Consider the following 22,890-nt stretch of genomic DNA (forward strand, 5'->3'; position numbering starts at 1 on the left):
AGTTACACGTTACTCACATGCTCATGAAGAAATATTATTCGTGAGCTGGATTGGGCACCACTAAACATTTCTTCCACTCTGGTCTCATCTGGCTGATCTAGGATGGCGTTGGCTGGGACAAATGGGACAGGTGGGTTCTGCCCCACATGTCTCATTCTCCAGTGGACTAACTTGGGCATTTTCTCATAGCAATTGCAGGGAAGCAACAGACTAAGCAGAAACTAATAAGCACTTTCTCAATGTTTGCCAGCATTATGATCGTTGGCTAAAGCAAGTCACACGGATAAGCCCAGAGTCAAAGGAGAAGCTGAATGGACACCTAGAGTAGAGGACACTGCAAAGTTACATGACAAACGGCATGGATACAATGAAGAGAGGACAACATTGGGGTCTTTAATTCAATCAGTCCATATCACATTGTAACTGACTAGACCTAGGCATTAAAAAATAAAGTATTAAAGTTGACGGCTCATGCGTAGTACACAGCTAGACCAAAAAATGAGTCAGTCTGGAAAGGTGAAGATATTTGTTGCTTTCTGGCTGGATCTACAGTTTCAAAAATCTTTGTTGGTTTTTGAAAGGTGACTAATTTGGTAGATGGCATAGTTCTCATGCCAAGACATTTATTTAGTCATTTATTCAACAAATATTATCCAACACCTACTATATGTTGGATATATACATGCTAAGAATACAGAAATGAGCAAAATCTCAAGCTTAGATGTATGCCATGACTTACTACATACTAACACTGATAGAAAAACTGACCCCCAATGTTCCCCGAGACACAATCTAAAAGAAGATACATGATTCCTACATTAAGACCGTTTCACAAACCCCCAAACATTAGTATATTCAGTATCATAGCATTTTGCTTTCAAACCTTTGTTAAATCTTCAAGGTAAAAAAGTCTCCTGCTGTATATGATTGCTAAACCTTTTATTACTCTGTCCTAAAGAACTAAGTTTGAGATTAGATCGCCTTTAGAAATCACATGAAATTATGACGTATGCTACTTTTGAGAAATAGACAGTAAGATCAATAATAGGTTTACTTTATTTTGTTTGTGGTAAAACATACACAACCTAACTTCACTCTTTTAATTTTTAAGTGTACAATTTGATAATTGTTTTAGTAAGCATCCATTATGAACTATCATACTAGGTTCTAGAGATACTAAACGTAAATAAGGTAAAACACCTGCTGTCATGAAATTTTTACCATTATCCACTGATTTTACATGAAATCTATAAAAATAAAAGAATACTGTTTTCTCTTCTTGTACTTCAAGTTGAATGACCCAAGCTAGGCCAATGAGATACCTTCCCTAAGATTGTTTTGCTGGAATAGAGGCATGTGACTCTCCTATATCTGGAGAGGAAGTGAATTTGGAGTTGCTGACATGGGAAGAGACTCTCTGGGATGAAAAAAGCCAAACTGACCCAAGCATAAGTGCATGTGTGTATGTCTGTGTGTGTGTGTGGTGTGGTGTGGTGTGTGTGTGGTTCATGTGCATGTGTGTGGTATGTATGTGGTATGTGTATGTGTGTGTGGTGTGCGTGCATGTGCTTAGTGAGGGAGAAAGAGAACCCTCCTTGACAAAATGGTTACTTTCAAGTCAAATACAATTGTTAAAATCTAAAGTCCCTGGAGTTCTTCCTCAATTCTTCGTCCTTGTCATAAAAGTCCCTTTTCTTCCTTAAGCCAGTTTTAGTTAGGGTTGGTCAAATATAAATATAGAGTTCCTTAATACAAATATAATAAAACTGGAGATTCTACAAGAATCCACTTATTAAAGGTACACTCTAACAACCAGGCAAGATAAAGGCCAAGGGGGTTTTTGAAAATCGTGTTGTAATTTTGAAGTTTTGTTACTTAAGATTGTTTTCTCTAGATTTTTCCAAAGTAGGTGACAATAAAGGGCTTATTTATTTGTATTTAAATAAAAACTTCCTTCAAATGAAATAAAAAAGATTCCATAACTCACCCTGGGTAAATACATCAATACATCAGCGATTGAGCTTCTTGCTTAATTTATCTGTACAGAACTAATCAACATTAGTTAAATCATTCTATTCAATACTAAATCATGCTGCCGTGAAAATCATTCCAAGTCATTGATGCTAGGTTGTTAACAAAATATCCAGCTTGTGACCAGAATTCATCTAACCCATTAATCACAGAATTATTACTGAGACGCAGAGGGGTTCCAATTCCTGGTTTTTGTATCTCTGTTTTTCTCATAGCGACAAAATGAGAACCATAAGGGAACAGGTAGAGAGGCATAGGCCAGATGAGAAAAAGAGACAAGAAGATAAGGAACTCAAATAAGTGATGTTTCCACAAGGTCAGCAAAAGTATCCCATGGTTCATCAGTCAAATAGGATCTTTTCAGTAAACATCTGTTAGTATAATTGCCAATAATTCCACAATACCCTCATGAAACAGCTACTCTCCAATATCAACAAAACTGAGAAAAGCATTTTTCTTCTATAATGGTCACTTTTATTTTCTAAACATTCTACCTCTGCCTCCTTATCTACTTCTCCTGCTTTAAGTTATCAACAGCAGATGCCAACAGACTCTCCTTGAGACTTTCTTTAACAGGCTCATTTATAGCTCTTTGCTTTTGAAATAACTCAATTCGTCTTGCAGTAGAGAACACTATTCACCCAAAGAAAAAGGGGCATGTGAGTGTGTGAAGATTTCTACATCATTGAACAGGATACAATTACAGCAAAACGAAATATGCTTTATGGAGTGGTGGACAGCAGAAAGTCATCGGCCTGCTCTTTCCCCCTTCTTTTCCATTTGCCTTTTTGTGGTAGCAGGTTCTACATAGTCTTAAGTCAAAGTTTTTCATAATATAAATACCACTTGTGGAATCAACCTATGAGCAGCCTCAGCAATTTTGAAAATCAAAATAGAAGAGATTAGGAAATATCAGAGTGCACTGCATGTAATAATGGTAAGTTTTTTCCGTGAAAATTTTGTTTCAATGGTGTATATACAACATGGAAAACGCCTTTCTTACTATAGGTCAAGATAAAAAAGTTTGAAAGTCAGTGGTCTAAGTGGAGGGAGATTTTCATTCCAGAAGTATTTATTGAGAACCTATTGTGTGCCTGGCATGATTCTAGCACTTTGGGGTACAACAGGGAACAAATCAAAGAAAAACCTCTGCCCTCACGGAGATTCCATTTTAGCAGGAGGAGCGATAGCCAACAACAAACATAATAAATATAAATTATAAAGAATGTTCTAAGGCAATAAGTGCTATGGAGAAAATAGAGATAAGGGAGGCCTAGGGTGCCACGGAGAGGAGATATATTTTATTTTATTTTTTTGGTGGCACTCACAAGAGTCTTTATTTTCCTTTCATTAAATGTGTTGTGATTTTCATCTTTTCATTTACATCTCTACACAGCAAAATCCATTTGTGTCCCTATTAGGCAAGAATCCTTCCCATCGCTATCAGTTTTCTACAAGTTAAAAACTACCCTTACAGAATTTTAAATGCCCTAATCCATGGTAAGTAGCAAACTGAACAAAGGTGCACTGCCTTCTGCACCCCCAGAGAATCAGGATAGGAGAATGGGATTAACTAGGCAGGTCTGCCTGAGGCCTCAGCCCAGATGGACACCAATAATCCTGCCTCATTTCCAAATCTAGGAAAATTATCTGTGCAGTCTCCCTTTGTGATCATAAATAATCTCCAAAGATTATATTTTATCACACGGAAAAACCTGGTTTCCTTGAGCTTTAGCCAGATTCCTTTACAAATGTTTGTCAAGGGGTGTTAATTAACACTCTATAAGCCTCTTGGCTCTACAGTGTAGAACATATTAAATCCAAAGAAACAGCTTCTGTCTGGGGATTTCATAAGGAATCTCAGATTGCCTTTTCAAAAGAAGGCAATCTGAGGGTGTGTGTTTATCTTTTTAAAAAAACATTGCTTTTATACTAGAGGGTTTGTGTTTGTCTGTTTTTATCTTTTAAAAAAATGCTCTTATGGTTCTTCTATTCAGAAGCTAAAAAAACAAGCCCAATAAATTCATTATCACACAGTTTCATGCACAGTACCTGTATATTTGGTGACTTCCTGTCTCCTTGAGGCCCCCAGAAGTAGTCTTCTCCGCTGCTCGTAAAGTGGGTTGCAGGAAGTAGAGAAGACTAGTTCCGGGGGCCTCCAGGAGACAGGAAGTCACCAAATGGGGGTGGTTAGGGCTGTGCCTCCTTTGAGAAAGGAGCTTGTGACCATAGATATAAAGAAAATGGGAGTTAGTTCTGTGGCTATGGGTGTAGGGCAAGTTGGGAAGAACCTTCCAGGCAGGGAGAAGACTAAGAAAAAATAATGCCCCAAGGCACAAATGCAAGATCTTCAGTGTGGCTGGATGGCGTGGGGCAGCGGGGCAGGAGTCAGAGTTGAGACAACATGTGTTGAAACACCTGCGAGAGTGTTTCCAGAACAGGGAACTGCAGCGTTAACTGCTGCTTGATCTCCTATGACGAAAGGGAAATTTTTAAAACGGCAAGGCTTAAACGTGAAAGGAAAAGGAAAAAAAAAAAGCTTTTTAATCAAATTGTAAATGACATGGTTTTTCACTTTCCCATCTCCCATATTTCTCACTGAGTAGCAGTAAACACAGGAAACGGCCACGCATAAGTTATACTGTAACTCCTCATAAGGGATCCTCTGGTTTCTTTCATTTTTCGGAAATGAAAATTGTGAAGGAAGAACAAAGAGAGATCTGAATTGAAATGCACTTTTTCAGGACTGCTATTTGAGCTATCATGTAATAATTACTTCATTAAGCAAATATTTACTCAGTAGGCAAATTGAGGGGTCAAATCATAGGTACACGGAATAATTACAGTATAATTCTCAAAGTGAAAACGCCAGAAGACGGATTTTTTTTTTTTAATGCAATGGCGATTCAGAGGAAGGAAAGATTCTTTCTTGCTGAGGGGAAATCAAGGAAGTCTTCCTGTACGAGGTAGTTTCTAAACCTTATATTGAAAGATATAGATCCTGGAGAGTCGGAAAATGGCATTCCAGGCAGATCACTGTGAGCTGGAAAGCCAGTGATACTGTGGCAAAAAGTATTTTCTACAGAAAATAGATGGATATCTCCCATGCTCCATGATCTTTTACAATATAACCTGGCCATTCCTCTCCTCTCATTGGCGGATCTGTGGACCATCCCCCTTGAATCGGTGGGCATGTGACTGCTCTGATAAAAATGAAGCTACCTGATATCAAGAATAAGTAAAACAAAGAAGAAAAAGGAAAAAGAAGTCCATACCACTTCCTCCTAGTTATCTTGGGATGCTTGCCGGGAGGGAAGCTAGCTTCCATGTACAGAGGCTACTAATCTGAGACCACTTGTGTAAGCGAGGTCAACAGAGATGCTCTGGTCCACAGCCAGCCTCAACCGCCAATCACATGTGTGAGCTGTCTTGCATGCCCCACCCCGTTCAAGCTTCAGATGACTGCGGACCAGAGGAAAACTGCGTGGGTGAGCCCTTCCCTAATCCTGACCCATAGGTTTGTAAACTAAATAAAATGGTTATTTAAAGCCATTAAGTCTGGGGGTATTACACAGAAATAGTAATGGGAACAGATGTATCTGGGTTAGTGTTTTTGTAATTATCTAATGATGACCCTCTCCGATGTTAATGAAGGTTAAAGACGTTAGTGGCAAGTCACGACTAACATTCTTCTCTATTTCAGATGCTGATGTGGACGAGGATAGTCTAGGCATCTGCTAGCACACCCCCAGATGTAACCTGTGCAGTGCAGGAGGCAGCCTGGAGTCATGGAATGTACACTGGGAACAGGGGTTCAGAAAACCTGAGTTTTGACCCCAGCTCTGACCCTTGTTACCCACAGGAAAGTCAGCTAAACTCTCCCGGCCTCTCAATGAATTTACCTGCCCCCAAATACAAAAAAAGCACTCTAGAAATTATCAAGCATTATCCAGTGGTATGGGTTTTTTAATTACTTTAAATTAATAAATTCATTTACATAGTTCAAAATCAAATAGTACCAAAGGCTTATCATGAAAACAGTAAACATCTCCCCCAACCCCATCTCTAACACCGACTCCTGCTCCCCACTGGCAACCTTTTAGCTCTTTCTTCTCGTAATGCCCATCGTATTTCTAAATACTATGCTATTGTGAAATTTAATAATTCATTAGGATAATGAGGAGTTAGCTCTTTTACATGCCCCATTTTCTTCCCTTATTTTCCCAAATGTCTGTTCTTATTTAAATCATTGTTAGTATTTACATGAAGGTTCCTATATAAATGTTCATTTTAGAGTCAAATAGGACACTATAACATTTCCCTTTTCTGAACAGCTTTTAATTTTCCCTTGAATAAATAATGACCTCATTATTAAGCTTGTGTAATATTCCATATGTGATTTTTTAATGTGTTAATGATTCTCTATCATGTTTTCTACCATAGTATCTATTCTGTTGAGTCTACTTTTTCACCCAGAGCTCTTCGTTCCCTGCTAGAACCTTCCAGCCTCCAAGTCCAGTCTGGACTAGATGCTGTCAAGAGCTGCTCTCATCCTAGGAGTTTCCTTTATTTCTTATTGATTGAAACCATACTTTTTCTATATCCTATTTCTTCCTATGTATTTACTACAATTTAGCTGGTGCATATCTTCCATTAGCTTCTTAGGAAACATGACATTGAAGGTGAGCTTTCAATATCCTTACATGTCTGTACATTCATTGAAATAGGAACTCAGTAGGCTCTTTAAAGTTAAAAACTCATGTTCTTCAGTTCTGGGGCATTTTATTGTATTATGTCTTTACTAATTTCCTGACCTCTATTTCCTTATTCTCTCTTTCCAGAACTTCTATTAGTCTGATGTTGGATCTTTATGAATATCCTTTAAATCTTTTTCCTTTTTGAAAATATTTTCTATTTCTTTATCATCTTGTACTATTATTATGGCATGGCTTTTACCTTACTTTTCAAACATTTTACTAAATATTTTATTTCAACTATTGTGTTATTGGTGTTAAAGAATTTTCTGATTGTTCCTGTTTCAGTTTATGTATGTGTTTAATTTCCTGCATAATTTATTTTCCCTAGTTTGCTTTTCTGTTTATTTTATTCTGTTTCATGTTGATAACTTTCCTCAAATGTCTTTCGCCAGCAGTTTTGATTCTTGCCCCTTGCCCTTCTATTGTACCTGCTCCTTCTTAAGGCTGGGTTCCTGATTATTGCAGGAGATAAGACTCCTGATGTGGGGAGTCTGCATGCCATTCCAAATTCATCATCTCCAAGTGTGGTCTAGCAAAATAATTTGCACTTATGATCATGGAACGGCCATCAGTTACTTCGAGAGATTTTAGGAAATCAGGTGCTTGAAGAATGAAAATTTTCTCAACTTTAAAAGGGAAGATACTGTGAATTTCAGAAATAATAGACTCGAGCAAAATTAGGTAATGGTTAACAAAAATGCATCAGTACTATGGAAGGGAAGATAACTAGGAGGCAACATGGATTCCTAGAATAAATTTACCAAACTTACCTCAGATAATTTTTATTGTATTATGTAGTGCTATGATTTGAACGCTTGCCCCTCCAAAACTCATGTTGAAATTTAATTGCCATTGTAATAGAATTAAGTGAGATCTTTTAAAGATCTCACTTTAGGCCAATTAGGCCATGAGGTCTCTGTCCTCATCAATGAATTAATTCTGTTATCACAGAAGTGGGTTATGTATCTCAGGAATGGGTTCCTTATAAAAGGATGAGTTCAGCCTCCTTTTGTCTCTCTCTTGCCCTCTCACCTTCCACCATGAGAGAAGGCAGCAAGAAGTCCCTCACCAGATGTCAGAGCCTTGCTCTTGGACTTCCCAACCAACAGAAGCGTGAGGAAATAAATTCCTTTTTAAAAAAAAATAAATTATCTAGTCTCAACTACTCTTATAGCTATACAAAATGAACTAAGACATAGCATATCTGGGAACACAATAGTCACCTCTGTACGTAATAATTTTGACAGTTGCTAAACAGTTTTGTGACATTCTTAGGGTCAAGAAGAAAGTAGAGTGAAAATAAGATAGTACTGTTGCCACTCAAAAAATATATTTTAAGAGTATTCATTGGTTCAACAAAAACTTACTGGTTGCTTATTAAGTGTCAGATATGGGTCAATGTTTGAAACATTGATTCATGGGACAGATTGACTTGAGAGAAGGTGACTAACAATATCCCACAAGGTTTATTCATAACCCTATTTCTTTTTAACTTGTTATCATCAAAGGGATGAAAACACACAAAGGCATTAATCTAAAACTTTGGAAATCCTCCAGAACTTGAATCCAAAAGAGCTCTACAGATTGGAATGCTATAAATATGTGCTATAACTAACAAAATTAATATTTAAAGTGATGAAAAAAATATTTATGTCTTTTTAAAATTAAAACTACAAGTAATATATGTTCATGGTTTAAAATGTCAAAACAACTTACAACTTACAAGAAAAATCACAGTTCCCTGTCCTACACTGCCCCAGTTCCCCCAGTTCTCCTCTCTAGAGGCAACCACTTTTGACCTTAAACCTTTTTCTTTTGGAATTTACATCTCCACACATCCACACTTCCGAAAGTATCCACTGACTTCCTATTATACTAGATGAGGGTTTAGCTCTCTTACACAGCCAATTTAGTTATACAACAGTTTTTGGTTTAACTGACATTCGGTATTGACATTATTCCGCCAACATGAATATCATTCACAGCTGGACATTGTAATGTAGTAAATAAGACTATGTTTTCCTTCTTACTTTTGTTTTCTTTGAAGTTCATGATGCATTGCTTTTTCATTTGCTCTGTTTTCTTTGAGACTGTGGATAATTCTTCCCTCAATTTCCAATAGACTCTCAGCAGAAACTTCCCCAGGGAAGTCACATTAGCCTCCAGTATTTTTGGGGGACCCACTTCTGGAATCTCCCCCGTTCTGCACTGGCTGATCTTAGTCTGCTGCACATCTGACATCATGGGTCTACAGTTCATCATCCTTTTCCTGGGTTAGACCTGCTCTTTCATAGGTCCCATGTCTTCCTCCTTGTCTTCATCATGTATGTGGCGGTTACCCTCCAATAATTTCCCGAGAAAGGGTTTATGGAAGATTTATTTTTTGGGACTTTGACTCTCACGAATGATTGGCAGTTTAGATAAGTATCAAATTCCAGGCTGGAAATAATTTTCATTCCCTTCCCTGAAGGGCAGTCCTCACTGGTCTTCGTGATGCGCTAGAAATGCACTGCTCAGTGTTCCTGCTAGAAGGAGCACAGTTGACTGAAGCCATGAGTTGCCACCCCTTTGGATCTACCATTGCAGTTGATCCTGAGATCATGTTTCTCATCGGCTACTCCTAGATGACTAAACATGGCAGGGGAACTAATGCAGGCCCATTTCAGCAAGACGTGGACTCCGCCAATGGGCAGCATTTGTTCAAGGAGTCCCCATCAGCCTGCCTGGGTTGTTCTGAGACCCACAGTGCCAACTGAAACTCTTCCCAGCCCATCCTTCTTCCTGCCCACTCTCCTTCATAGTTGTTGGACACACATCATTATCCAAAGGTTCACTGCCTCCCCTAGCTCCTTCCCCTTTATCCTTTACAATTCTTTCCTCAATAAATTTCTTGTACATCTAATCCTATCCTGATATTGACTTCTTTGGGGACTCAAACTAACACAAGAGGGGTTAGAGAACCAGCTCATTCACTTTGTGGAAGGCAAAGAGAATGCCATTCTAAGTGTTGTGTAGGGGCAGATAGTCCCTTTGCATAAATGGTGCCTCAATTGCTAAATATTTCAACGCAGTAACCTGGGGAAATATCCTGGCGGAGAATGCCATTGTAGATGCAATGATTTAGGCATTCCCTGCCTCCAAGGAGATGGAATTGAATACTTTCTGGTATATTGTATTGAGACTCTACAGAGAGATAATGAGAAACTGAGGGCCAATAACAAACAGTTAAAGGCTCAATATAAGAACCAGAGCCTTCTCTCCTGCAGTGGAAGAGTAGAGAAACTTAGCAGCAGGCCTAGGACCTGATAGACTAGCAGAGATTTAGGGATGTTTAAATGCTCAGCCAAGGCAGATCAGTTATGCCAAGGTCAAGGCCCTGGTTGGGGAAACCTTGGAATATTTGGAGCTTACAGAGGTGGCCCATCCTTCCCTGGTAAGAGATAGCACTTCCTTATGCTGAAGAGGCCTCTCCCCCCCCTAAAAAGCAACAGGTGCACCCCTCAGGAGCTGACCGCGCACTCACTACGATTAAGTCCCAGCTTCACCCACCTGGAGACAGCTGGGACTCATAGAGGAGAAAAGATATTATATCCCAATATTGCTTCAAGATTGAGCATGCACTGTACATCCTGAGTAGCAGCACTGGGGCCCTTGACCAAGGAACTGGAACTTAACACAGGACAAGAAAGAATTCATTATCTAGGGAACACTTTCTCCAGAAGTATGTTTTCACAATACAGCAAGGACCCCAGGAGACACGGTAAAGTTGCTGCTAGGGTGGCTCTGAGAAGCCTGTAAAAAGGAATGCCCAATGCTGAGCAGGCGGAAATGCCTGACATTGTTGCCCTAACAGCTGATAAAAGAATCAAGAAGCAGAGAGAAGCTGGCATGCAAGAACCAGTGTATTATGTGAGGTCAAACAACCCACCAGAGGACAGTGTTTCCCAGAAGTCCCAAGTAGGGAGACAGAGCATTCACTGCACCACCAGGAATATGCTCATGGGGGTGCCAATCTCACCGAGACATTCAGTGCGGGCACCGCCCTCCAGGCCAGGCCTGCTGGTAGCAGAGGTGTCACAGAGCTGGGCTTGTTGCTGCCCACAGGGATGGTCAGATCTTGAAGTTATAGAGGCCAGTGAGTGGCGCTTAACTGCCAGAAGCCAGGGAGTTGTAAAGATGGTTCATAGAGCATGGCTACGTAAAAAGTGATGACCCCTTGTACAGTTCCCCGACTTAGCCAATTTTCCAAGCTATAACTCACTGACTGAAGAGGTGCCCAGGTCCCTGGGAGGCAAGACCCTGCAATACACAGAGGTTTGACTCCCCCAGTTCTTCCCATTCAATATGAAAATGCATATCCTCCAGCTGTAGGAAATTTTCTGGAATTATTTCATGATTTCCTTTCCTTCTATGTCAGTTACCTATTGCTGTGAAATAGGCCGCCCCCAATTTAGGGAATTGAACTAATAAGAATTTATTTTTTTCCTCTTGCTTCTGTGAGTTAATGGGGCTTGGCTGGGCAGATCCAGTCTTGAGGATGCAGCTAGGGAAGGAACACTGCAAGGGAGAAGGCACTGGGGGGAGACGGAAGGACAGAGGCTAGAGAGAGCCCAGTCCTGCCCATGAACTATACGGTAATCTTTACATACTTATTCATATAGCAGAGACATACCATGGGCTGCCTTTTAATAACCATACTTCAACATTTTAATAACCAGTTAGTATTCCACTGCCTAAGTGTACCAATATTCCTCTGATTACCTTAACACATTTAGGTGACCTCCAGTTTTAAAGAATAAACCACCATCTGTGGTAAACTTCCTCTTATCTTTGCACATTGAAGATGAAATTTAATAAGATTAAAAGTTTGAAAATAAACTACAAAAGATGACAGGGATGTCTGGCTTCACAGCAATTCACAAGGTGGGGGGGGGAAACCTGAGAGGTTTTAGCTGGCTGCAAACTCATTTTAGTCCGTGGTAAGGGGACAGTCAAAATTGTTAATGCAATCTTGGATGGCATGAACAAAATTCAGTGCCTAACAAGAAATGTAATCACCGAAGTCTCCTCTGAACACCTGGGGCACTGCTTGGTTCTGCACAGCAAATGTTAAGAGAAGCCTTGGAAATTCCCCGGCTTTCTTCCCCAGCTCCTCATCCTTTCCCACCTGACGCTTCAGGCATTCCAAAGGATCTTGTGCTGTGGTGGGAATGGCCACACTGTCTCACCTGCACTGACTTTGCAAGGGATGTTTCCTAGAAGGGCACAATGCCCTTCTCACTTTGTGTGCCCAGCAAGCCAAGCCCAGCAGCAGGGCCCACTACCTATTTTTATAAATAAAGTTTTATTGAAACACAGCTGTGCCCATTCATTAACACATTGCCCATGGTTGCATTCATGCTACAACTACAGAACTGTGTACTAGTTGCAACAGACACTGTAGGAGCTGCAAAGTCTAAAACTTAGCCCTCTAGAGAAAAAGTTTGCCAGCCTCTGATCTTACAAGTATTGCTTTCCCTGACTGCTCCCTTACTACCTCCCCCAAATGCTAACCTATCTATCCTTTCTTGAAATAGGTACCTAAGCAGGTACTTATTTCTCTTACTGTAGTTATTTTACTGTAATTATTTGACAACTACCTCTCCCCTACTAATCTGTGACATGAGGGCAGGAGTCTTACCTCATCCCTCTTTTTGTGGCAACCTGAGACCTACCACCCTAAACCCCAGCCATTCTCCTAGAGCAAGGGGCAACCCTGCAGAATCAGAGAGAAGCCTTTGTCCTCTGACAGTGCAGAGACTTGGAAATGGCAGCTCTGGCCAGGAAGGAGTAAAAAGGCCGCCCAGGTGAGCAGCCCCCTCACAGCCCATGCCAGGTAGATAGGAGGAAGCTGAACCTCTCGTGCAGCCCAAGCAGTGTACTTTTGGTGAGAAATGTCCACACTATGAGTTGTGTTTGACCGCGGACAATTTCAGGGAGAATGTAGCTGAGCCCGAAGTGAGAGGCCCCTACCACTGTCCCTGCACCTGTGCAGGGCTGGCATACAGGCCTGAGGGGAACAAGGGGATACAGGTCACTGTGGAAGAACTTGGGACACTGAATAGAAGAAAAGGCAGAGGACAGAGGACCACATGATGAGAAATCCAAAGAGAAGAGAGGACAGGCAGGGAGGAGGAGCAGCATCCCCAAGAGGCTCTGACAGGGCTTAGAGGCAGCAGGCTTGCCTCCCATACCCCCATCCTCCCCTGCAGCTTTGCAGCCGTCCTCTAGACCCTCACGAAAAGAGCCCTACAAATACTCCCACCTCGGGAGCCAGGACTCTGGACTCCCTACAGGGTCCGGCGCAGGGAGAACTCCAACCCCTCGTCCTCAGTCCTCTACACCCATCAGCAGGACAATGGTGATGGATGACGAGACAGAGGCAGGTCCCACAGATAACCCTAAACCCTCCTCACTGGGGAGATATGTCGACTTTCCCCTCTCCTCTCCTCCACCTTATCCTCAAACGTCAGAAGACAGAGGCACCTGTTCAAAGGTTACCTTCGTATTCTCAGAATTCAACACCGCACCTGCCTGCCACGGGGTAAGCTCTCAAGAAATGTTACTAAATGTCCAGGCCCCTCCAAGTCTTCTTGGAGCAGACATTAGCATGAAGGAGAACAATCTAGGAAGAACGAAACACACTGGTCTTTTCAAATATGTGAACGATGTCTTGTCAAAAAGTGACTTGCTTTAACCTTTGAAATTTAGGAAGGCAGAGAGACAGTCAGGGAGGAGTCCTGTGCAGCAGCAGGTTCAATATGAAAGACAAGATCAAGTGGGCAACTTGAGAAGAACTGAGTTCCTCCTGCTTCAAAGGGTCAAGCAAAGGCTAACTGACCCCAGGAGAGCCACTGTAAGGAGTTCGGCCCGGGGAGAAGTGTAACCTGGGATTTTCCAGATTCCTTCTGATTCTAACATTCTAATTATCAAATAAAAGTGCACTTATAGACATGGAAATAACATTTGCTTAACCATTATTTTTAAAATTAATGTACATCACTGCTTTCAGTTTGAGTATTTTATCGAGCTATAATGATACCGGTTCATGGATGATGAGACATCTGTACTTCAAACAAAAAATGTTAATAAAAAATCTATTGAAATTGGGGCCACAAAAATTCAATCAATATTCATCTTTGGTTTAGTCAATATATCAAGTTATATCAGTCATATACTTTAGTATGTATCTTTAACCACCAAGCTAGATCCAGAAAGATACTTGATAATATGTTTCATGTAAAATAGGTTATTTCAAAAACGATTTGATAGTTTTTGGTCAAATGCTATTGAAATAATTTCAAAGAAGAGGCAGATTAAGTAGTTAAGTGTGGCTACCGTGTCTAATGCATTTGTTTAATTCCCTCTGAAGTGGTCAAGAGGACCATTTCTCAAGTATTTGCTATTATTATTGATAAATTTATAACTCACTTTTGTAGAGCTTTTTGTATTTTTTCAAAACATGTTGACATATATAAGGTGCTTTTAATTCTCACAATATGCCTGGGAGTTAGGCAATGTGGTAGAGCCTGCTGGTTCTCCTAAATGATCTGTTCCCATCTGATTTCAACATAATAGAATCATTCACTGAGCACACGGCTCCTCAGGGGACAATTATTTGCAGACTCCTTTTGACCACGTGACTGAGTTCTGCTCAAGGGACAGTGATAGGTGCAGCTTCCAGGTCAGGCACTTGAGAGGCCACCTTTTCTCTCTTCCTCTCTTTCCCTGTCCACTGGATGAAACTGGGATATGTGCTCTGGAAATCAACAAAGGTCACATACATATCTGCCTAGCAAAATCTTCACTGTTCTTCCTCACTCTTTAAAATTCCTTCCCAGATACTGTGTGAGAGCACACTGCAAGTGCAATATTCCATTTACAAGAAAGAAAATGGACACGTTGAAACCAGAAACATGTATTTCACCTCTCCACTTATGCCTTTATTAAAAATTGTATTTCTTTCCTCTGTGCCAAGCACTGAGATAAGCGCTACAAATTTTAAAATAAATATGATAGGTAGTCTGTGCTCTCAGAGAGCCGCAACTGAGTAAATGATCCATTCTACCTGTGGTTATTGCAAAATGAAAACATTTGAGTCAAGTCTCTGAAGGGTAAGTAAGTTTACCCCAAGATAAAGCGGGGAAAAAGGCATCCTTCAGGTTATCTTCGTACTCAGAATATCGCAAAATAGAGCATACAAAAGTCACATTCTGCTTATCTGTTTAACTATAGACTTCAAGTATAACTTTGCATTTCTGGAGAAAATGTGGATCTCGGACAATTCAATAAGCTGTGTGTTTTTAATCACCTATTATTACTTGTCCTCCCAGTAAGCATGTATTCTATTCTCCTCCTACAGCTAAAATTTCCTTTATGCCTTAAAAAGAAAATATTCATTGAAAGATAACTTTTGCACAAATTAATTATAATAAAATTCTAGTTTAGAGCAATGATATTTTTGAGAATATAAGATAATTCAGAAGGCTTCTATGTACAAAAGCCATGACTACTACATATTCAGCTGGCACAGTTGAGTGTTCATTCATTTTGCACCTGAGAAGTGCACATTGACATTATTTGAATGCTCAGTAGTTTACGTTTTCCTTCTTTTCTTCAACTCAAAATAACTGGCATTGTTAAAACACTGCTATGATTTTGAAATGATTTTGTTAATTCTTTTCCTATTTTTAAATTTTTTCTTGGACTTGACCATAACCTTCAAAAACCAATGTGTTTCAAAAAGGAGTGATTCAAGCTGTTTGGGAGATATTTTAACTATTTCTGACTAAATGCACTATTGAATTCAGTAGCATTCTAAAATTTATATTAACTTTCAATCCAGTTGATTATTCTAGTTATGTACAAAATACATTTTTTTGAGATGGAGTTTCGCTCTTGTTGTTCAGGATGGAGTGCAATGGTGCGATCTCAGCTCACTGCAACCTCTGCCTCCCATATTCAAATGATTCTCCTGCCTCAGCCTCCCAAGTAGCTGGGATTACAGGCACCTGCCACCACGCCTGGTGAATTTTTTGTACTTTTAGTAGAGACGGGGTTTCACCATGTTGGCCAGGCTGGTCTTGAACTCCTGATCTCAGGTGATCCACCCGCCTCACCCTCACCCTCCCCCTCCCAAAGTGCTGGGATTACAGGTGTGAGCCACTGTGCCCAACCCCAAATACATTTTAAAGAAAGGAAAACTTCTAAAGTATTTCTCAAAAGTGCATAGTATATATAACTTGAGCATATATAGACAAATCGTTCACACTAATTAGTTGGGGAATAAAAATTCAACCAGCTAACAAAGCCCCTTCCAATATATACTCCTGAAGCTGGCCAGGAGACTTTACCACCTGCCCTTATTCTGAAAACTTCTTAATACTGCATGGTGACTACAGATAGCTTTTAACTGGACATTTTCACAATGGAATCATACATTTGATGATGAACCTTACATTTTCACTGCAGATATCAGAGTCTGCCACATTATGTTTACCTATTTTTTCTTATCGGATTAGGATTTGGTATTCTCTGTTCCATTGGAAAGTGGCTAGAAAGACTGACAAGGAGAGAAAATTCTAGTACCATGAATTTATAAAGGTGAAATTGGGCTATTCAGTAAACCAGAAGCCACTTGCTGAGCACCAAGGGAGGGCAAGATGCCATTTTCAGAGATACAGATGAAGTGAACAGGATTACCCCAGCTAGCGAAGGGGTAAAAGGGAGACAAATGGTTAATTAAAAGGAAGAGTGTGGGAGGACGCATCCGAGCAAAGTGAAGTCCTGCGTGGGATGCCATAGAAGCAAGAGATGGCATTCAGGCATGGGGCCCAAGGCAGCGTGTGAGCTGGCTCTGGAAGAACAAGTGGAATCCGAATAAGCAAGGACTCTGTCCTGTCCACCCATAATGTCACCCTGTAGAGTATCCATCATGGCACACTGCAGGGGGCAAGGCAGAAGTAAGAACCCCAGCAGTGAGGCTCTTCCCATTACCCAGGCAAGGTTGGATGGTGTCTTGCAGCTCCATCATAGTCATAGACAAGGGGAGAAGTGGTTTGATTCTGGACACATTCTGAAGGTAGGTAGAGCTGCAGGATTTGTTGATGGATTAGAAACAAGATATGAAAAAGGGGAGTAGTTAAGATTCGGGGTCCAACAACTGGAAGAGTAAAGTCACCATAACAGAGAAGGGGAAGCAGGAGTTTGGTATGGGATGTGTTCGATGTGACATGCCCATTAGATGTCCACGTAGAGAAGGCAGTTGTCTATGCAAGTCTGACGGTCAGGGAAACCTGGGTGGAGACTCAAAATCCAGTCATCAGGATGCGGCGGTATTCAAAGCAATGGCCTAGAGTGAATCTAGACAGAGCCCTGGGCCCTCCACTATTTACAGGCAAGGTGAGGAAGAACAAGCAAAGGAGAGTAAAAGGGAATTGTCAGGGCGCTGAGAGGAGAAGCAAGGGAGAGCCAGGGCCTGAAAGCCAAATTGAGGAAATGTTCAAGAGAGAAGAAGTGAAGGCTTCAACAAACGCTGCAGACAGATGGGCGGAGACCTGTGCACTGACGCTAATACTCAACAGTGCCCAGATTAATATCTCCTAGCCCTACTTCCTCATGTGAAAGAAGCTGTCTTTTTCACAGGTTCCTTGCACAAATGTCTGCAAGAATCTCAGGCGGTGAGGGGAGCCAACGGTGGAGAATGGGAACACGTGTATTTCCAACTTGATTCTAATCCTCTTAGAACCCATATACAGAACAAAGACTCAGAGGCACTGCTGGCGCTGAACTCCCCAACTTCAGTCCCTAGTGCTGATTTCGGGGGACATTAAGAACTTTCTTTCAAGAGCTGTGAAGGCTGAGCAGTTGGTCTTCAAGTCCAAGAGAAAAGGTGTGTCCTCCTGGATTACACTCAAATGAGCAAAGCAGCCTGAGCTCCAAGCTCTCTGTAGGAGACCTCTCTCTCTCTCTCTCACTTTCTCTCTCTCCTCGCTCTCTCTCTCACACACACACACACACCCCCATTTTTGCCAAGGCTCACTCCAGTATGAGGAACCCACAAAGAACACCAAGACCTCCATTCTGAGCAGGGCCTCCATTATTTGTCCTGCCATTTGTTTGTTCTGCCTCATGTCCTCCAGGCCATCAATGATTCTCGACTCTCTGGTGGGGGTCAAGCTTCCCATCATCCCATGGGATCTCCTTAGCCCATTTGTAAATTAGTGGAAACACAGAGGGAGTGAGGGAAGGGTGCTAGCCTGTCTTTATCCTTCGCCAACATCAGATTCCGGAACAAAACTGGCCCCTAAGTCTGTGCAGCAGCAATGTCTCAGTCCCAGCTAAAATGCCCTGTTATCAAAATCGGCAGAATATGTTTTATCTTTTTCAGGTAAGCTCAAATGTTTCTATCCTCCCTTCCCCCGACCCCCACATACACACCAAGAAATGTCATTGAAAACAGAATGAAAGTATCTCATACAACAAAATTCATTCAAGATACTGTCTTTGACAATGGGAACTCAATTCTAAATAAGATACAGGAATGACTAAACACCAAACTGAAAGAAATTTGAAAGCAAAATTAATATTTTACACCAACTAGCAGTTTGCAGCATCAGCAAAATCAAGCATTCACCTGTTACTAATTTCCTCTAAATACAAAGTCCACTGCATTTCTAGGAAGGATGGTTAGTGTTTGGCAAATTTTTTGTGTTAAGTGTTGAAAAATATAACTGAGAAGTTAATCAGAGGACCACGAGTAGGCACAAAGATCTAAAACATGTTGATTATTTAAAACACCAGAGCTCCAGAGAGCATGCAAGTCTTTATCTTATAATAAAATGATCCTATAAGTCACTATAATAACAACTGACTACTTTGTATACACGAGTTTATCCTAGGGACTCTAAAAATAGAACTTGTAGGATTTAAATCTAAAGTAAAGATTTTACGGGCATGATCTATTAGATCCTCCAGCTGATCCATTTATTTGCTTCCAGTATGAACTGATAACTTGCTTATGTTTTCTTCAAAAAGTGAGACCATTCTTCCCATAGTTTTTCTATCACCAACCATACACTGGTGGTCTTTAGGGTTTTTCAGTTCCATAAAAGGATTGAAAGAGTGTAACAATCACTGCTCTAAAGTACCCTTATGAAAAGACATACATAAGTATGAAATCACAAAAATCACAATGTGTTTCCAAACAAATCCAACATTCTTTCCTGGCCAGTAGCAGCAAACAGGTTTTGTGGAACTGACATAAAATCTAATTTAGCCATTATTACAACATTACCAGCAGCTCAGAGCACTAAGTTACCTCAATATCCCAGTAGTGCTCTGCCCATATTATCTATGACTTTAATTAAAAGTGTTTAGAAATGGTTTTCATACTGACTTTGTTCAGAATATGTGGCTGAATTCTAAATTTAAAAATAGGTCTTCCAGTAGGCCCACAAGACATCAAAATTGGGTACCAAAAGCTGTACATTTAAACACTTTTATTAAAATGTTTATACATGTACATAAAATATTTTATTGTGACACAAAATTCTGTACAAAGTGTACTAACAACTGACATGATTATAAATGAATCCCCAAAACAATGGCACCTAAATTTGAACACTAAGGAGAAAACAATGGTACCTAAATTTGAACACTAAGGAGAAAAAAGGAGGAAGAAATACTTGAGACAACTTTACCATGGCATATAAATATTTCTTGCTGTCAAAATTAATAAAATCTTTTGCACAGGGGTGTTACAATTAATTTTATCAGGCTAACAATGTCGTAAGTGAGGAACCCTTTCAACTGTAGAGAGCACTGTGGAAGTACAGGTGTGGTAGAACAATCTATATCACCCTGCAGTTGTTTCTGTGTTTCTATGACTAGCTTTGTTTGAGATTGTATAAAGTGGTCTTCACACCCCTGGTGAATAAGTTTGGTGGAAGCAGACTTCCCTACCCTACCGCAGAAGGGACCTCCAAACACAGTTTAAAGCTGACTCTCGGGGAGCTGTGTTTTGACATTTTCACAACAGTGTGAATTTGTGCCACAAGCAAGACAGATCTTATTGGATTAACACTGAACTCGTGACATCTCCACAGACAGTAATTCTCTCTGTGCAGCTTAAGAACAAACGTGTTTCTTTCATCCACCCTGCTCATTCTCTCCTGTAGTTTCCCCTAGCAAATCCTCCCCGCCATCACCTCTAGGAATTCCTCTACACCCAGAGAAAGGAGTTCCTTTCCTCACTGCTGAAATCGATTCCCACTTCCTTTCCACAGATGGACTCCAAGGGGCACTCACTCGTGTGCCCACTGAGGGATTTATCTCCTAATTCCTCACTTTCCAACGGAAGTCAGAGCTGCTCAGTTTCCCCCTGGTGACCACATACACGTGTCCAAGTGAAGCCTCGTCTGGGGGAATCTCAGTTCCCACACTTCCCCCTGGCCCCACCTGGGGCCCTCTGTCTCCCCCGCGTGGCCCTCCGCCTGGCCCCTCGCACTCACCAGGAGGAGGTTGTGCGCCACCAGGTACCCAAGCCGCGGGCTGCCCCGGATGCCGGGGGCCAGGCGCCCGGTGGCGTAGCCGTGCCAGGCCACGACGTAGGGGTTGTCGATGGTGATCCAGTACTTGACCTGGCCGCCGAAGTGGCGGAAGCAGAGCTCCGCGTAATCCCTGAAGTGGTCGGCCAGGGCGCGGTTGGCCCAGCCGCCGTAGGCGTCCTGCAGGCGCTGGGGCAGGTCCCAGTGGTACAGGGTGACCACCGGCTGCACGCCCAGCTCCCGCAGCCGCTCCAGCAGGCGCCGGTAGTAGCGGAGCCCCTCGCGGTTGGGGACGCCCGCGCTGCCATTGGGGAGCACCCGTGCCCACGAGATGGAGAAGCGGTAGTGGGTGACCCCGAGCTCGCGCAGCGCCTCCGTGTCGCGGAAGACGTTGTTGTAGCTGTCGCTGGCCACGTCCCCGGTGGCGGGCTGCAGCGGCGACTGCGCGCCCGACGGCACATTGGCGATCCGGGAGTCTCCCGGGGGTGCCAAGGGGTGGTGGGTGAACGTGTCCCAGATGGACGCACCCTTGCCGTGCTGCTGCCAGCCGCCCTCGGTCTGGTAGGCGGCGCTGCCCACGGCCCAGAGGAAGCCGTCGGGGAAGGTGCCCTGGAAGAGGCCCGCGGCCTCGGGGGCGGGAGGGCGCGCGAAACGGGCCCAGGTCTGCGCGCCGTCGCCCGGCTCCGCGCGCAGGCGGCGGCCGCCCAGGGCCAGCAGCACCAGCAGCAGCGACAGCGACAGCGACGGCGGCGGCGGCCGCGGGCGGCGCGGCGGGGCGCTGGCGGGCATGCTGCGCTGGAGCCAGGCGCCGGGTCCCCGCGCCGCGCCCCTTTATGCCCGCGCCCTGCCGCGCCGCCCGCCCCCCGCCGGCGCGCCCACCCCCGCTCCCCGGCTGGCTCCGCTGGCAATAATTACCTGAGCCGGGCCTGCCTCCACCCTGTCACCGGGGGCGGGGGCGCGGAGGGCCAGAGGTCCCCGGGAGGGGCGCGGCAGTGGGCAAGGTGCTAGAGGCGTCGCTAGCGGACGTCGGAGAAAGGCACCTGTTTCTCCCATCTCCCGGGAGCCGCGCAGGACGTTTCGGGGACGCTCAGGTTCATTCTCTTTGCCGGCCGCGCGTCCTCCGAGATCAGCCCTGGAGCGGCTTCGTCTGGGAGAAAAGGCGCCGACCAACTAGCCCCGACTTGGGCGCGGGATCCTGCCGGGCCCTGGAGGAGCGCGCGGTTGGGGAAGCACCTGCTCTCACTTTTCTCCCACTCGGAGGCCCAGAGAAGCTCCGGCTGGACATTGCTGGAGCCAATTAGGGACTGGCCGAAATCCTAGAGGGACGGCCAGGTGGGACAGCCAAGGGGGAACTTCACCGTGTGCTGAGAGAAAGGGATTCCCCGCTTAGGTGAGATGATCGCCGGGAGACTAGCCCACGCGCACCCCTCTTTCGAGGAAGACAAAGTAGATTTATGGGTTGCGTTGGGACTGGGGTTTTACTCTCCCTTTTACTGTTACCTTTTAATCATTTCAAACCAGCACTCTGTCTTTGATTAGATCTATCAGAATTCCCTGGTGAACTTCAAATCACAGTTGTTGATTGTTCTCCTGAAAAACCAAACACCAAGTTTCCAATTTTGAGTAAATCTCATTCACCTTTATTATCCTTTGGCATCTGTGTTAGCTTTCGGCTCTGACTTAGCAGGTAATCTGTGCAAAGTTGTGCGCACAGCCCTGCTGGAGCGGGAGGTCCCTGGGTCCCACATTTGCCATCTGAGCTGTGGAGGGAAAGGGGAGGGGGGATTTAGCCGGAACACCCATTCCCATCCTCTACAATACAATGGAGCCATGACGTTTTTCCTGTTGCCAAAGAGCCCTTTTGACAGAAATTGCAGAGCCACGGTGTCCATTTGGATGTGGGTAGAAAGGATTGTGAATAACCGAGATACAGTTGGTGGAGACTGAGAAGGTCTAGGCTCCACCTTTGTGATTTGGGGCAGGAAACCTCTGTAAGCCTAAGTTTCTTCGTCTATAAAATAGGGGTGTCCTGTCTGCCCTGCCGCCTCAGAGGCTTGTGAAGTGCAATGAAAAACTGCGCAAAGGTGACTCAAAGATAGAAAGAAAGCCCAGACAAGGGAAGGCTCTTGCTAATATCTCTACCTTCCTATCCAGTAAGTCGTGCCTCAGTTTCCTCATCCCTACACGTGTGTTGAATGACTAAGATCCTCACAGAGGTGCATCCATTCTCCCAGTGATCTATGTTCCCCGCATTATTTCATACAAATTTAAAGGCAATAAAATTTTAAATGTTGCAGATGAAGGTGCTTTTATTAACTCCCCTGAAATATAAGCACAAATGTATTCCAGTATTTTATGAAATATTCCCAACTCCAGCTAGCATATATTATCATGATTAGTAAGATTAAGCCTTCAGATTGAAACAGACTTACTGCCATTTTGTTAAATGTGGCATTTACATTTTTTCAATAAATACGAAATAGCAAACCATGACACTTCAGCAATTTTCAAAAATT

At 42.9% G+C, this 22,890-nt stretch overlaps 1 protein-coding gene across 1 annotated transcript in view; it reads right to left on the reverse strand.

The window, feature by feature from the left end:
• The window catches only part of LOC105486003 (klotho), a 58,066-nt gene extending 36,885 nt beyond the window's left edge, over positions 1-21,181 (reverse strand). Inside the window, exon 1 of the mRNA XM_011748639.2 lies at positions 20,339-21,181. Coding sequence (XP_011746941.2) covers positions 20,339-21,163 — 825 coding nt within the window. The 5' untranslated portion in view covers positions 21,164-21,181. The remainder of the gene's footprint in view (positions 1-20,338) is intronic.
• Between the last annotated feature and the right edge of the window lie 1,709 nt (positions 21,182-22,890).

Source organism: Macaca nemestrina, chromosome 16, assembly GCF_043159975.1.
Source record: "Macaca nemestrina isolate mMacNem1 chromosome 16, mMacNem.hap1, whole genome shotgun sequence".
NCBI lineage: Eukaryota > Metazoa > Chordata > Mammalia > Primates > Cercopithecidae > Macaca > Macaca nemestrina.